Below are 15,743 nucleotides of genomic sequence, written 5' to 3'. Positions count from 1 at the left end.
TTTATAATAGGGCAATAATTTTGCCGCTTTTCAGTTTGATACAGCAGTGTTATCTCTGTGGGAGTATCTGAGGTGCTGTTGGGTTTTTTGGTTTTTTTACTTTTCTGTCTATAATAAGCAGTTACTGCGAGTGTTACTTGAAATAGCAACTATTTTCCCTGAGCTGCAGTTTTATTTTCTTTTGGCTTTTATTTCAGCTGTGGGAGCCAGCTGCTCCAGAGAGTGTGGGAAGCTGACTTGGAGGCCTGTCAGCTGTTGATCCGAGGGTTTCAACTGAAAGAAACCAGTTGCTGTGGTTCTGAGGAAGAAGAGAACCAAATGGATGAGATGGAGATGACTGCTGATGCCTCACCTGATTCTGAAAAAAGAAAAGAAGGTCACTTTCTAAAGGGCACAGAGTGGGGTGCTGTTTCCTGCCCCAAACCCAGGGAGCTGAAAGAGGTATCTGAAATACTCTGCAGCTGTATTTCAAGGGATACTGCTGGTTTTCCTGTTGAGAGGAGGAGTTGAATCTTTGTGATGGGTCAGCAGGGCAGGTTAAGTATGAACTTAACATCTGGCTTTCAATCTGGGACATGAATAAAATAGCTTATTATCTTCTCAGAAGTCCCTCAGCCCTTTTCCCTTTTACCATCAGTCTTTTTAAAATGCAGAAATTATTCAGGCAATAAATACAGGATTTAAAGAAAAAACTATTTAGGCAAAATTATCAGTTGTTCCTCATCTCATCAATGAGTTTCATTCTAAGTTGGTCCTGCTGACTTGTTAGCCTGGGTCATTGTTGGCTGACATGAAGAGAGTTACTTTTCCTCCCTTAGTGAAATGGTCAAAGGCTTCTGAGCTAATAGATGCTAATAGGCTTACAGCATCCAACGATTATTAAAAGGAGGAAAAAATAATGAAGCTTAGAAGGTTTGACAAATTTCTTTTATGTTTTCATGTTTTGATCTGGAACACTATCCCTGCTTGAAAGATCAACCATTATCTAATAGTCTTTTAACTGTACTGCCTATGTCAACAAGCTGTTAAAAAATCTTCATCACTCAACAGCACCACTGAGACAAAAAGTCCCTCCAACAGCAGTTGTTAGTTTTATTAGCATGGAATTAAGTTGAAAAAATTTAAATTATGCTTAATTGCATCTGATGTTAAGAGCCATTGAACTGTGCATTGCTCTGAAATCTGATGCCTTATTTTGCATTTATACTGGCCGAGTTTTAGTGAAAAGCAGACCCATACCTGACGGTAAAATCTCCTCGTTAGTAAAATTCTGGTTTTATATTGGGCTTCAGTAGTTCTTGCAGTCTTTTCCCAGGGCAAATGGTTTACAGACTAGCTTCACAGAGAGAACATTTTATTAGAAATAGTCAGCTTGGCTTTGATTCCACCTCCATCATGGCCTTAGTATATTTTTTATGAGTCTGCTGAAATAATATGAGGAGTTCTGTTGGTTATGGAAAGCTGTGCTCCTCTTTCAAAAGTGCTTAGAAGCTCTCGAGTGTTTGGGATTTTGTGACTGTTTCTGTAGCACTCCTGATATTTGTGTTATAGATTATCACTCCTTTCACCCCTGCAAGCCCAGATTGTTTCACTGGAAATCAACCTTGCTATCCAAGAATGGCAGCTGGGCAGCTGAAGTGAGGTGACTTCTGGTTGTGGAGAGATCCGTGGGACTTGAGGGATGATTCCCCACATCTTGAATGGAAGAGGAAACTGTATTTGCAGTGGCAGGCAGTATCTAAACTTTTAGAGAAGAGCCATCACAGATTATTCCCTGACATCTCTTAGTAGTTCATCAAAAGGCAGAATCTAAAAGCAAATGAAAAAACCTGACACAAATCATGCTAAATTCTGGTTTTGAACATGTTGAAGTGCAAGAAAAAAATTTGTCTTGATTTGTAAATGGACTTGAAAAACAAACCACTTCTGAAGCATTTAAATGCTCTGTTATATGGTAGTGACTTTTTATTTAAAAATAATTCAATATTTGTGGCAAAAAAAAATAGTGATGTGGTGTGTAATCTCTCAATTTAGCCATTTTTATCACTTCCATGGAAAAACTTATTCCTAGCCATTAGCAGGGGACCTTTTCATAGCCATTTATCAGCAAGTGAAGATACCTAATAGAAAAGCATATATTTGTCAAAATACATGGTTTCATATTTTTTGACGAGGCTGTGGTGCCTCTGTGGGAGGAATTGGCTTGCTGTGGTTGCCATGTTTCTGGAATAACTATTCTGTTCAACTGTGGCACAACCTCTGTTCCCCCCCAGGGAATTCCTAGAGAGCACCATTGGCCGCTGAAGCAGAAGGAAAGAGTGTTCTTTGTACTTAGAGGTTACTGAATTAATTACTTCAAGACAATATAGGAAAGGCTGATAATAACATATGTGCATATATGCCTTGGAAAGTACATTACAAACCCAGGTGATTTATTTACTTTACAGTGGAATTCTATAAATGAAGCTCTCCACTTATTTATTGTGTCATATAGAGCTAAGCACAAGTGCCAGGTGAATATTGGTTTTTTTGATGTGTACTATAAATAGTTGTCTTGCATGTTACTGTATCTTACTCTATAGGTTTATTTTGAAAGCAAGAAAAACTTAAGTAAGAAACATAACAGTAATAATAACAGCAAAATAGATGAAAGAGCCCTTCTTGTAGATCCTCAGATACTGCTTTGCAGAGGGGCCATTTATCATTTTTAATTAAATAGCCTCACTAAATCATAAAATATGACATGTTCTGGTATAAAAATATGTAAGGTATAAATTCTTTGAAATTTATTTTACTATCATGTGAGCACAGGTTTATTAACTGTCAACAGTTATTTTATAGTTTTCATAACTGTGTTTTTTAAGACACTGCTGATTTTTTTTCTACAGTTTTTTGTGGTAGACTGGCATCCCAGAATAATTCAGTAAATCAGGCTTCCATTATAACACTGTCTGTTAACTAGGGATGAAAATCAGATGCATTGGCAGCTCGGTTTGTTGAAACATCATTAATGATGTTTCAGTAAAAGCTAAATAAAATGGGGCCAGCAAAAATCATCCTGTGAACCACTCTGAGTTACTTAAGTAAGATGTGCTTCTCTCAGTTGAAGATTACTCATTAGACTCATTTGGCTAGCATTAGAAAAAGACTGGAGCAAAGTTGCAGACAATATTGCTACCCTCAGTCATGTGGAAGTCACCTTGTCTAATGTATTTGATGTGGATTCTTGAGTTCTCATATAAGTGTGTACTTTCTAGCTGGTAGCTTGTGTTGGTGAACTTAAGGTGTCCCATCATTTCAGTTGTAGTTTGACTTTTTGTGAGTATTTGGCTTGATTTTCTTCTAAACCTTCGAAGAATTTAAGGTGGGTTTTGGTTTTCATCCCACATATGTTTCATGCTTTTAAACTGAGTGAGGTGGAAATTGCAGTGATCATTACCACATGGTTAGATGCAATCTGGGGGATTTCTAAAATATACAGCATCATTTCATTTCTCTTCAGACATTAATGACTGCTTCTTCCACTCCTTATAATATCTTGCTTTTTTTTTTTTTTCTTCTTGATAATATATGTGTAAGCAGACACTTTCATAAAGAGCTTTTAAAAACAGCAAACTCACCAGTGATCACTAATAAACTGAGAGATTTGTGTGTGCTGGAACCTCCCTAACAGCAAGTAACCTGATGAACATGGCTATGTGTGCACCTGCAGGCTTGAGTTCCTGACCTATCCTTTTTTCTTCTTCTGCTCTCTGGCATGCTGTGCAGTGCTCCCTCTTAATCACTATGAAGGAAAGAAACACCTACTAGATTTCAAGAAAATTGAGGTGATTAAAGTTACAAGGTAAAATCCAAAATTCAGTAGTTTTACGTTCTGTAAGTCAGCATTTTTTGGTAGTTGCCCCATCAGAATTGTTTGTAGTTAATTTCTCACTTTTTCATCACAAAGAAAGTAGAGAACAGGGATAAGGATAGGTCAGCTGTCTTTTTCCTCTTCTCTGCATACTTCAGTTTAGCCATCTGGGGTGGTGTTTTGGGGTTTGTTGAAGATCACTCTGGTGTTTGGAAAATGTTCTATAATTGTAAAGTCTTCATGAGATTAAATTTTTAAAAGTTACTGAGGTCTAAGTGATACCAAATGGACCATCACAAAAAAATATTTAATGTGGCGTCTGCCATTAAAAAGAAGTTATCATAGAACGTGATACAACATTTTTCAGAATTTAGTGCTAGCAAGCACCAAGAAAGCCTTTGTGAGCAGACTGTAACTGATTACTGTGCATTGGGATGGCCTGTGGTCCAGGAGGCAAATGTGTGATGTGTAAAGGACAAAGCCTTTTGAAGGCTAAATAAACTCTGCATTCATTTGAGCTTTAATTAAACGCTGTATTTGTGGAGCTTAGAAAATAATTTGGAAATTTAAATTTTAATCTTATTTTTAAATGTCAGCATGAAGCATTAGTGAAAGTCAGCGTTTGTGTGTTTCTTGTATTGATCCCAGCTGAAAAAGGCTGTCAGTGGCTGGAGGCAGCTGCCTTGCACACAGTGGTCACATCCTGAGTGCACAGCCACATGTGGAGCTGTGCAGCATGGTGCCCCTCAGCTGCATCTAAGCCCGGGTGGAGCTCTGCTGTAAAAATGCTGGCTCTTTAGGGAGGGATTGTAGCACCTCAGAAAGCTTAATGTTTACATGTAATTTAGCAGTAAAACATCATCAGAAAATTAATATTACAGGCAAGAGAAATTTAAACCATTTTTTCAGATTGATTGCTGAAAATAGTGTCAAGTAACAATTGTGATTTTATGGCAGATTAATGATTTTGCACTTTAATTATGTATATCTATATATGTATGTGTGTGTGTATGGATACCAAAGCAGTATCCCTATCTCAGTTTATTATCAACAACACGTTTATGTGTGATTAGTATTAATGATTTCCCAATTATGCTAATATCAAATTTCTTTGCTCCTCAGTCAGTCAATGAAACATTGGCTAATTTCATATAGACTTCACAAATGAAGGAAATTTTGAAGGAAGAACTGACTATAGCATTTGTTATCAATAGGAAACATTGATTTGGCTTCTCATTCTCCTGCCCAAGATAATTTACAGGGTTTGTACAAAAAAAAAAGCCTATAGACTCTTGAATGGTGTACAGATCTGCAAGAGTTTGATAAAAAAGTTTATTTCAATCTATAGTTAGTCATTCAGTTTGAGGCAGTATTCCTTGTGGGTTTTAAGTGAGAAGCCAAAGCAGGCCTTAATAAAATGTATTCAAATATAGTTTTAAATATTGGGTGGCTGCCACTGCCCCATTACAAATGCAATTTAAGTCTTTCATGCATGTGAAGAAAATTGATGCAATTTTTCAGCTTACATAACTTTTTATTGTGCTATATGGTTTTTATAAGTTCCATTAAAATCATACTGTTTATATAGCATGTATCTACTATATACTTAATAATTTATCTCTAACAGGTTATGGAAGACATTTCATTTGGAACAGAGGGTCATTTATCTGAGGTAAGTGTTTCCTAGGCAGTATAAAGTGGTGATATTGTAGAGAATTTTCTTTGTCTCAATTAGAATAAATGGCACTTGTATTTATGGTGTTACCTTTGCTTAGAAATTGCACTTGTGTGTGCACTTGGAAAAAGCAACACAATCACAACTAGAGTGGGCCCATTCCTTTTTTTCTTTTTTTTTTCCATTGAAGGTAATGGTGTAATTGCTGAGTATTTCAGGGAGTTTATAGTTAAAACCTGTGCTAATATTTTTAACACATACCAACAACAGGATGAACACAAGGTAAAATAAGAACCAGTAATATTTAGCCAGCCCCAATGTAGCACTGTCATGATGCTTAGCCTGTTTTCTTGTGTGCCACTAAAAATACCTTTGAATTTATTTTTGAAGTATGCAAGCATAGTGCAGCAGAATACACAGTAATAGGAATTTAATCTAAACAAAAATACTGGATATTTGTAATTTTACAGAAATAACAAGATCTGAGAACCTAGTGCATGTATTTAAGAAAGCTAGGATAATTGAGTGACATGAGATGCATGGCCTATGAGAAAAACCTGCCAACATACGAAAAACTGTCTACCTAAAAACGAAGAGCTTAGGTAATAGATGTGTAAGGAGAGTTACCCTGGGTCTAAGAGCAGTACTGTTCCAGTCTGGTCCATTTGTATATCAGTGTGCCTTGGGTTGCAACTTACATAGTAAAGAAATTTAGTATCCAAGCATTGTGTCCAGCCAGCAAATAAATTACCTGTTCAAGTAACCCCCAGTTCACCTTCCATAACTGCATACATGCCTCCTGTCAAGTACAACTGACAAGGGCTCCAAACCAGGCAAATATTAAATAAATAAATAAATATTAAATTTAGGATAACTATTCCCACCAGTGAATCCAAAGACTGTGGAGCTGCTGGAATGATCCAGGAAGGATAATCTAACTGCAGCACCAAGCTCAGATTGTTGACTTTGTGTTCAAGGAGATTGTGACATGAGGGCACACCTAGGATAGACTGCTTGGCTGTGTGTGAGTTCAGCCTAAATAAAAACAGGAAGCCTTGAGAATGAAGGTGAACCTTGCAGAAAATGCATATGGCCTTTCTGATCAGTGAACTTTGCTGTGAATTATAGATAAACTGTGTGGCTACTTGTGTCCATGTATGACATGAAGTAGGGACAGGGAAGCCGTGGGATAAAGGCAGCACAAAGCCCTACTGCCATCAGGGCAAAATACTGAGGGCATCAGAGGTCACAGGTGTACAGGGCTGCCACTGTAGAAGCGTGCACCAAGAGCTTTGTATCGTAAAGTTCTCATAAGCAGGGAGACTTTCAATGTTTTGGCAGAGGGGGACAAAAGTGCATGAAGAGAAAATAAAGCAACAATAGAAATAAAAGGAAAGGAAATAGGGTAGGAAGCCAGGCTCTACCACACTGCCACAGCTGGGCTGATGGTGACTTGTAGAGAGCTCTCCACCAAGCTCTGTGGGAGTGTCAGCAGCCTGTACCATGTCAAGGTTTTACCTAAATGTACCTTTGGTGCTCTGGTCCCCTAATTCACTCTGGTCAGTCTCCTCACTCCCTGCAGGAGAGCGCCCAGTTAAGTCATTCCTGCATCTTAGTGCCTTGGGAACAGAGATGGGAATGAACAACACTAGGAACCACCTATAAATGAAACCCAGCTCTACTTACTCCTTGCACACCAGGGTGTGGACGCAGGAAAACAGTTTGGTACTTTTGTTTCTTTTTCCAAGTCCTGACCCACTGTGAATTTTTATTGGCAAGTCAGTAAATAGCCTCATCCTCCCGCAGCAGGAGCTGGAATTGTCCCAGTGTAATTAAATGAGCCAGTGCAGTGTGTGCTCTCATTTTAGAAAGTCTGCAATTAGGGAATATCTTCAGTGTAGTAGGGATGAGAATAGGAAGACTGCTGTCAGGCCACAGCAGGGTGCTGGAAGGCAGTGAAAAACTCTATTCCTGCAGAGATGCTTTTCCAGGGACACTCCTCTGTAGCTGTAATGGGAGATACACAAAGGGAAGAAATGCCAACCCCACTGTAATTCTGATGAGTCATTTAACACTCCCATGTGGAGAAGGGTTAGGAATCAGTTCAAGCAAAGGGAGTGTGGGAAAAGTATGTTATGGTGGGAAAGAGGTAGGTCACAGCTGGCTGGAAGGCTTTATGCCTAAATTGTTGGATATGAGAAAGTGGGGAGTGTGTTGTAGTGCTGAAGTCTCCTAAATATATATAACCACACTAATGTAACAAAGGAGCAGTCTGTAAGTGGAAGGTGATAAGAGCAAAAGTAATTGGGAAACAGCCTTGATCCCTCTTCTGAGAGAAGTTAGATACCTGCATTAAAGAAAAGCTCATCTAAACAAAATCAGGGAAGCAACAGGGGAATTTCTGTGGGACAAACTCTGTAGGAGGAGGATTCAGCAGATATTCTTTGGTACTGTCCAGAAGACATCAGGTTTATAGTGCAGCACCATCTTCTTTTGGTGCAGAAAAGTGCAGACACAGTCACAGACTATATCAGCAGTTTTTCAGTGGCTCAAAAGTTCTGACAAGGAAAGGACAAAAGTGTTTTTGAGTCTAGAAGCATATTGCTCAGTGTAATGTGAAGCAGCAAGACCTCTGAGCCCACTAAGCTACATTAAACAGGAGACATCTGAAATGGCAAGGGAGTTCAGGGATAAGTTAGATGCAAGTGAAAGGTGAAAGAAAGCATGGAAGGTGAAAGGTAAAACACCTTTCTAATAGGAAAGGTGAATGAGAAAATAAATGAGATCAGAAATTTTTTTCTTCCTTATTCTCTGTGCTTTTGGTCTTTCTAAAGATTATAAGCTATGCCCAATTATGTAGTGCTCCTGGTATTCACTACCAGGTAGCAAGAGTAAAAGATCCAAAGGCAAATGAGATGTACTCAAGTGAGGCTAGACTGATGAAATTTCTCCTGAGCACATAGGAGCCAAGAAAAACAATCTCCAAACCATTAACAAGCTCCTTTGAAAACTCCTAGAGGAAGCTTGAAGTCCCAAGGGATCAGTAAAGGCAGACTTTGTGTTTGCCTTTAAAAAGGAGGTAGGCCAGGAGTTTATGTGCCAATCAACATAATTTCAATTAGGATTAGAGTTCCAAATGGTCTTGATAGATTGAAAGAATAGTCTGAAATCAATAAGAAGGGATATATTGAAAGACAGGTGCAAATTACATTTGAGGGAGGAAAACAGTCGGAGTTATGTCTACAGATGGTAAATAGCAGCTAAATTGACAATACTGCAGAAAAAGAATCTAGGTTTGTAGTGGACTGCAAATATAGTGGGATTCATTACCTTCATTGTGTTGGAAGAAAGGCCAAATGTCACTCGCAGCCTCATTACTGGGAATGTCAGTTGTAAGACAGAAATAATTACTGTGCTTAGCTGAGAATGCCAAAGCCTCCAGAGGACTATGGCTCTAGTCTGGACATCTCCCTTTATGGAAGACAGGAACATGGTGAAGAAAAGACAGAAAGGAATAGAAATAAGAAGTTTAGAAGTCCTAGTCTGGTTGAAAGTCAAAGTCTTCAACCACATAAAGCATAATGCTATATAGGAGAACTATAGTTACTGTTGTGTGCCATGTAAGGGTAGAATGGAATGTAGCCATTTTGGTTTGTAGCAGGAGGAAAACCTGCTCACTGCAGGGGACTTTAGCCCTGGAGCAGTCTCTGCCCTGCAACCAGAACCACCAGATCCCTGTCAGCTGCTAAGAGCCGTGCATGCAGACACCAGCTGAGGACAGTCACGGCAGGCTTGGTCACACTGCAAGTCACAGAGAGGCTCTGGTGCTCCCTGGCTGCTTCCTGGACAGCCTTGCTGGTGCTGGTCATGAGTAACATGCACTGTTCTCAGTGGCCTTTCTCATCTCCAACAGCTGCCCAGGACAATGCGCATGGGTCAGTAAAACTGGGATGCAGAGGAGGAACAAATTCTTTTGTTTGCTCCTCCCCTGCACTGTGGTCACCTCATGGCCATGCAGCTCATTTATCTAAGGGCATGTGCACTTAGCTTGCATGTGGCTGAAGCATCTGCTCAAACATGACAAATATAGATGGCTGCATTCTGTTTCCTAGCAATTATTTAAGATACATCATGGCCTAACATTCTGGAGTTTCAAGTGCTGACAATTGCCATTAACTTCTGCAAGGGTCAAGGGAAAGCATGCAGGATTTCTGTCAACTGTAGATCCCTGTTCTAAACCTTGTGCCATAATGTGAAGTATCTGCCTGCAAGGACACCTTTTTGTAGTTGTTATTTACGTTGCTATGAATTATTGTGGCCGAGGATGTATAGTGCACGTGAAAGAAATCTGGCTTTGACTCTGCAGAAGGTGTTCTAAAGCTTCTATTTTGTTTGGATTATGATATTGCTGCTTGGAAGTAAGGCAATGCCCTTTTACAAAAGTTCCTCTGTAGGAAGAATGAATTTTAAGGCTATATCTGGGAATCCTTCTTCTCAGCACAACCACCAAAGACTAATATAGACTCTAATCCTAAATAGAATTAAATTAATCTAGCTACTACAATGTCAATTCTTCTGTATAAAATTGCTAAACTGGATGGAAGAGCATAGGAAGTGTTTGTACTGGAAAAGCTGATCAAACATTTTCCTCAAGTGATGCTATCAAGGAGGTGTTGCTCATAGGTGGCTGTAATGTCTTGCAAAAGGGTAAAACAAAACACAGAAGATGAAAGTGGAAACCATTCCCTCTGCTCTTGATGCAATATGCTGATGTTACAGCAGTGCATTATCTGGAACGTTGTCTGTTTTTACCATTTCTTGCATCAGATGTTCACATCTTTGGGAAAGAATGAGAATTTCTACCTTGTCTGAGAAGCCAGAAGAATTTCACCTTAAAAACTAAATCACACCCATATTTGTGCTGTTTTCACCTGCTTAAGGATTTAGAGGGAAAAAAAAAATCCAAGCCAGCTATATTCCCTGTTCAGAGAAAAATCCATAAAACGATATTACTCTCAGCTCTCTCCTGACTCCTGCTATCTCTCCCAGCTGCTTTCTAAAAGTGCCGTTAGAGCAAAAATAACCAAAGTCTTCAGACTTACAGCATCTTGTAGCATTGACATAACCTACCAGCTTGGATGAGTTGTATTTTATGAATAAGTTGAGCTTGAGGCAGAGTCCACTTTCGTCTCAGAGATATTGTTGATCAGTGTAAAGTGCCACTTTCCAACCAGGAGCTGTTCTGAATAGTTTGTGTATCACTGACAGGGGCTTTTCCTGCCTACATAGACAAATGTCAAATAAAAATGCTACCAATGATGTCACCAGGCCTGAAAGGCACTAAGAGAAATCTTTTCTATCTACTTCTCTGGGCTATCAAACCTTTTTAAAATGAGGGCCTGGAGGCAGAAGCTATGGAATTGGTTGAATACTTAGAATTATTGTTGTGTATTTTAGAAAGCACTGTGTTTCTTCCATTTCTGTTTTTACATTTATTCATATAAATTCTGGAAAATCATAATTTATATAATGGTTCTCCTGCATTTTTCACATGACACCTGCAAGTAAATTCCTGGGAGCTGATGCTTGTCTAAGGTGTTGGAGGAACTTCTCATTTCAACTAAAAATCCAGCTGGATTATGTAGGTACAGAAATAGTTCATTCATACACAATTACGGCTGTAATAAAGAGAAATTAAGCTGCATTATTAGGATTTAAAGAGTAATTAAATATAACTTCAATCTTACAGAGCTATTTTGGTTGCTCTGAAGTGCAGCCATAGCCATTTAGTTATGATTAATTTGGTTTCAAGTGTTTAAAGACCTAAACAAGTTTGATTTGACTTTTATACTCTCAGATTTCCCTGTCTTCCCATATTTTTGTTATGATTGGTTACGTTTGCCTCATATTTATTGTTCTTTTACCGTAATTTCCAAAATAAACAAGATTTTGTTACATTATTAGGCAAGGCCTTATGTAGCCAAAACATGATCATTCAGGAGGAATACCCTGCAATTTTTCATATGCAGAGCTTTCTCTAAGTGGTCGTAATTTTAGATGTTGCTTTCAGAGTACCTGTTTGATTTATTCCAATTTAATGATTTGTTTAGCCTGAGCCCTAAGTTCTCTTGGACAACAGTCATCTGTTCTTGCATGTGTGTCCCAGAATGATTCTGTAAGAGCTTTCTACTGATACAAATGGCCTGGGTTGTCCCACTCCGTTACAGCATATGGAGTCCTGCTGGTATGCTGAATAATAATTTAGTAGCTGGATGGAAGACTTTTTCCTCTTCTTCTGTCACTGGTCTTCAGAAAAAGACATTCCTAGTTGCTGCAAGGAGAGTGTTTATTTTCTCCTGCCATGCTCTCAGTTTAAAAACAATGGGTTTTTTTCACATCCACACATTCTGTGGGGTGCTGCTGTAGGTTCTTAGGTTTGTAATCCCTGGAAGTGGCAGCTCTGGTCCTGTGCACAGAGCCAGGGACTCTGTGCTCCTCTGTGTCTGAGCTGCAGGGGTTTGCAACATAACCTCGTAATCAACCTACCTGTCCTGGGCCTGAGCTGCAGCTGCTCCCAGTGGGATCTGCTGCATAACCATGTCTGGGAAAGGCCCAAGGAAAGCAGAAGGGTAAAGCTCAGTGCCATAACAGAGGATGTGCCAGCAAGAAGAGCTCTTCTGGCATTCGACCCCATGTATGCAATGTACTGTGAGATGCAAAGTGAAAGGATAGCACACAAATGACATCGGGTAAATGTGTTCACCAAAACTCAAACTGTTTCATAGTGGGCAGCATTCCAAAATGTATTAGCATGGTTTCTTTGGAAGGCCTTTGGCTGAAGGTTTGATTTCTTTAAACAACCACTGGTGTCTTATAGCAACTGGTAAGTGCAAAGAACCCCAAGTATTTTCTTCTTTGAGTAGAAAAATTTTCTGCAGATAGTATATGGCCACATTAGAAGCAGGCTTTACTAATGAGTGCACAGACTGGGTCTAGCAACAATCTAGCTTTCTGGATTCCAGCTGATGAATTACTCATTTTTTAAACATGGTTCTAGCAGAAGTTCATCTTGGCACCATGATATTTTTTTTTTTACAAATAACCCCTGTCATTACTGTAGACAGCACTATGGTGCCATGGGAGGGAGAGGAAAGGCTTGTCTCAGAGCTGTGCAAATGGATTGATTTTTTTTCCTCTCTTCTCATATTTTCTGCTTATTTGGGTCATTTCTCAAAGTACTACTCAATGCAAAATATAAAAAATAGCAATTACCCTTGTGCAATGTATCTGAAAAAGACTTACGAGAAGGATTTTGAAATTGGTTTAAAATACTCAGTTTAAAATAGAAAAAGTATTTGCCATCTGTAAGTTCTAAGCAGAGAAATGTTATTTTTGAAAATTTAGCCTTGCTTAATGATAACTCAGTAAAAAAGTACAGTTTCATCTTTTAATCTCAAAGACTTTGATTTTACTTTTCTTTTACATTTTGTTTTACTGCTTGAGCAAAGTCCCTAAGTACTCTAGCCAGATTTTTCTTCAAAAATATAAGTACATTTTATGTGTATAAGAGTTACCAAAATGTTGCTGCTTGAAATATTTACATGACCTAAAAGTATAAATCATATTTACATGAACAACTTGAAATTTGGGTACCTTAATGAGTGGTAAGTGTGAGACTTCCCTCCCCTGCTGTGATGAGACAATGGGGGAGAAAGTTCAGAGTAGTTGTCTTCACACCCCAAATCATCTGCTGAAAGTGAGGTGGTGACTTTTTTCTGCTGGGAAGAAAACTGAGACCACAAGCTCATTCCATTTCAGATTAATCACCAATTTATTATATAGAAACAGCTTTTCGTCCCTCTAATGGGAATTTGCTTTTAGGCAATGTCTTTGCACTGCAAAGTATCATATTCCCTTACTAGTATTTTGTTTTCCCTTTAATTTGATGCAAATTTGATGTAGAAAAGTGCAGTCAGCAGCAAACGTGCTTTCTTTTATTTTTCAACTTTCTGTAGGAGTTCTTCATATTTTCTGCAGAGTTGGGAGAAAAATGTGAAGCAATAAGTGAGAAATTGGTGCATCTGGAAGATCAATTGCAAAGTTCCGCCTGCAGAGTTGATGAAGGAGTTATTCATATCCTTTTCTCTATAGCTATGGATACGTATCAATCTCAGTAAGTATGCACATGAAGTACTTGCCTGTCAGATCGGCATGGAGTGCTAGTTCTTAGTGTAGGTTAGATGCAGTAAGAATGGGAGAAATTATTGTCTTGCTGAAATGGGCATTTTTGTGTAGTAAGTTTTCCTATAATGCATATTTTTTAAAAAATTGATTTAAACAGAAGTTAGTTCTTTGTAAATTAAGATTGGGTACTAAAAAGCCTTTATTTTACTGTTAAAATCCTTTTGTTGGTAATGCTCATATAATTAAATACATAGCACACCAAAAGCTGCATCGATGTGAGTGTCCATGCACCTGCATTTCCCAGCATGATTTATCTGAATTAGATGCTGCATTATTGACTCAGACTGTGTATATTGTCACCTGTAGTTTGGGGTTTTTTCTTTTTTAGAAAAATGGGCAACAGATGCCTCATGTGGCATCCTACACATTATAGTCTGCCTCTAACACTCCAGTGCAAGTAACCAGATGAGATATTGTCCTATGCCCACTTATCTCTTTCTGTGCTTTGTCTGTTTTTCTGAAGATTACTTAACCTTTATGAGAAATTCCTTGACTGTTATTTCAAAATTTAAGAACATGAAGTTTTGTTTCATTTGTAACTTTCATAGGAAAAACTTTCATAAAAGGGATTTTGTTCTTCTAAGAAAGGGCAAAGAAAATACGAACCAGTGAAGCTGAGGAAGATGAGAGTGCTGAGCTGGTTAGGTTTTAGTAGAGGAGAGGGGGCAGTCAAGAGGATCACGAAGAAAGAGAGATATGTTCAAAGTGCAGAGATTAGCAGAGGAGCCCTTGGAGACATCTGAATGTGAGTACGGGTGGTGATGGTGCTAGAAAGGACTCAGTTCCTGCTAAGAGAAGGTGAACAGTCCTACAGAGGATAGTTTAGAGAAAAGAGAATAAATAGTGTGTGGAAATACCACTGTGTTTTAAGTAATTGGCATCTATTATAAGTCATTGCAGAATTCCTATTCCAGAAACTTTTCTTTAAAGGTAGCAGAAGGTTTCTTTAAAGGTAGCAGAAGGATAAAGTGCAAGGGGCAGAGAGAAGGAGGAATGGTGCTGAGGGAAGGGGATTTGGGTTGGAGGAGAGAAATCCAGTCAGTAATTTGTCACTATAAATGTTTCTTTTCAAAGCATTTCCATATACACACAGTATACAGAAAGATTATTCAACATTCTTTTTATTATACTTGCAGTGTTCATGCTTGGTTGCAGTTGTGTTTCCCCAGTGCATTTTTCTCAGAGCTGTATGGGTGTGTCTCGTGTGTGTGTGCAGAGCATCCAATTCCTTTCTCCCTTGCATGTATTTACTCTCAAATGAGCTTTCTCAGTGGCCCTTACAGAACACTGAGGGTTGGAGTTATAGGTGCTTTGCAGGGGACTTAAGTTAATATTCAAACTGAACAGTCACGTCTGATCATAGTTAAACTTTACTATGTAATGTGAAATAAGCTAGAAAACTGCATTTTTGTCCCCAGAAGATAGTACACTACATATAGGTGAAATAGTAGTGTTTCTTATGTTCTATGGAGTGTGCCTATTTCTTCACAGCTGTTGACACTGCAAGAGTTAGTTAAAAAATAGAATTAGTAATTGTAAATTTCAGGAGAGTTGTAGATGAGTCGCATTTTAAGCCACAGTTTTCTGATAGAGATCTGACTTCCCATATCAGTGAAATTCAACTCATGTTATCTAAATACAGAAATGCACAGTATGTGATATTCTGGTCCTAGCATGACCATCAGTCACAAAATAAGAAACCATGTTTAAAAAACAGAGATGTACAAAGAAGCAGTTCAGCAATTCAGCTACCCCTCATTAACATTAAGTTGCTATTTCAGAGGTAGTCCAGGTCAATGTGCATAAAATGTTACCATCTGGTACATATAATCACTGTGCTGCACTTCAAAAAGGAATGAGAAAAATAGCTACCATAGTGCTACAGACCTGTGGATTGGGGTTTTTTTTCTTAATATGAAGACTGCTCAGTGGCTATAAAATTTGCTTTCAATTTGCTTTCACTCATTGGTA

At 38.5% G+C, this 15,743-nt stretch overlaps 1 protein-coding gene across 5 annotated transcripts in view; it reads left to right on the top strand.

Annotated features, from left to right (window-relative positions):
* DISC1 (DISC1 scaffold protein) overlaps positions 1-13,739 on the top strand; it is a 174,547-nt gene extending 160,808 nt beyond the window's left edge. For 4 of the 5 annotated variants that reach the window (XM_064708525.1, XM_064708526.1, XM_064708524.1 and 1 more), the window contains 3 exons: positions 198-441; positions 5,481-5,525; positions 13,544-13,739. In XM_064708525.1, coding sequence (XP_064564595.1) covers positions 198-441; positions 5,481-5,525; positions 13,544-13,705 — 451 coding nt within the window. In that variant the 3' untranslated portion in view covers positions 13,706-13,739. Of the gene's footprint in view, positions 1-197; positions 442-3,768; positions 3,845-5,480; positions 5,526-13,543 lie in introns of all 5 variants that reach the window. The other variant, XR_010439576.1, reaches the window with a different exon arrangement.
* Positions 13,740-15,743: the final 2,004 nt, after the last annotated feature.

Source organism: Zonotrichia leucophrys, chromosome 3, assembly GCF_028769735.1.
Source record: "Zonotrichia leucophrys gambelii isolate GWCS_2022_RI chromosome 3, RI_Zleu_2.0, whole genome shotgun sequence".
Lineage (NCBI taxonomy): Eukaryota > Metazoa > Chordata > Aves > Passeriformes > Passerellidae > Zonotrichia > Zonotrichia leucophrys.
The sequence above is the reverse complement of the archived record's forward strand: the minus strand, read 5'-3'. Positions and strand labels throughout refer to the sequence as shown.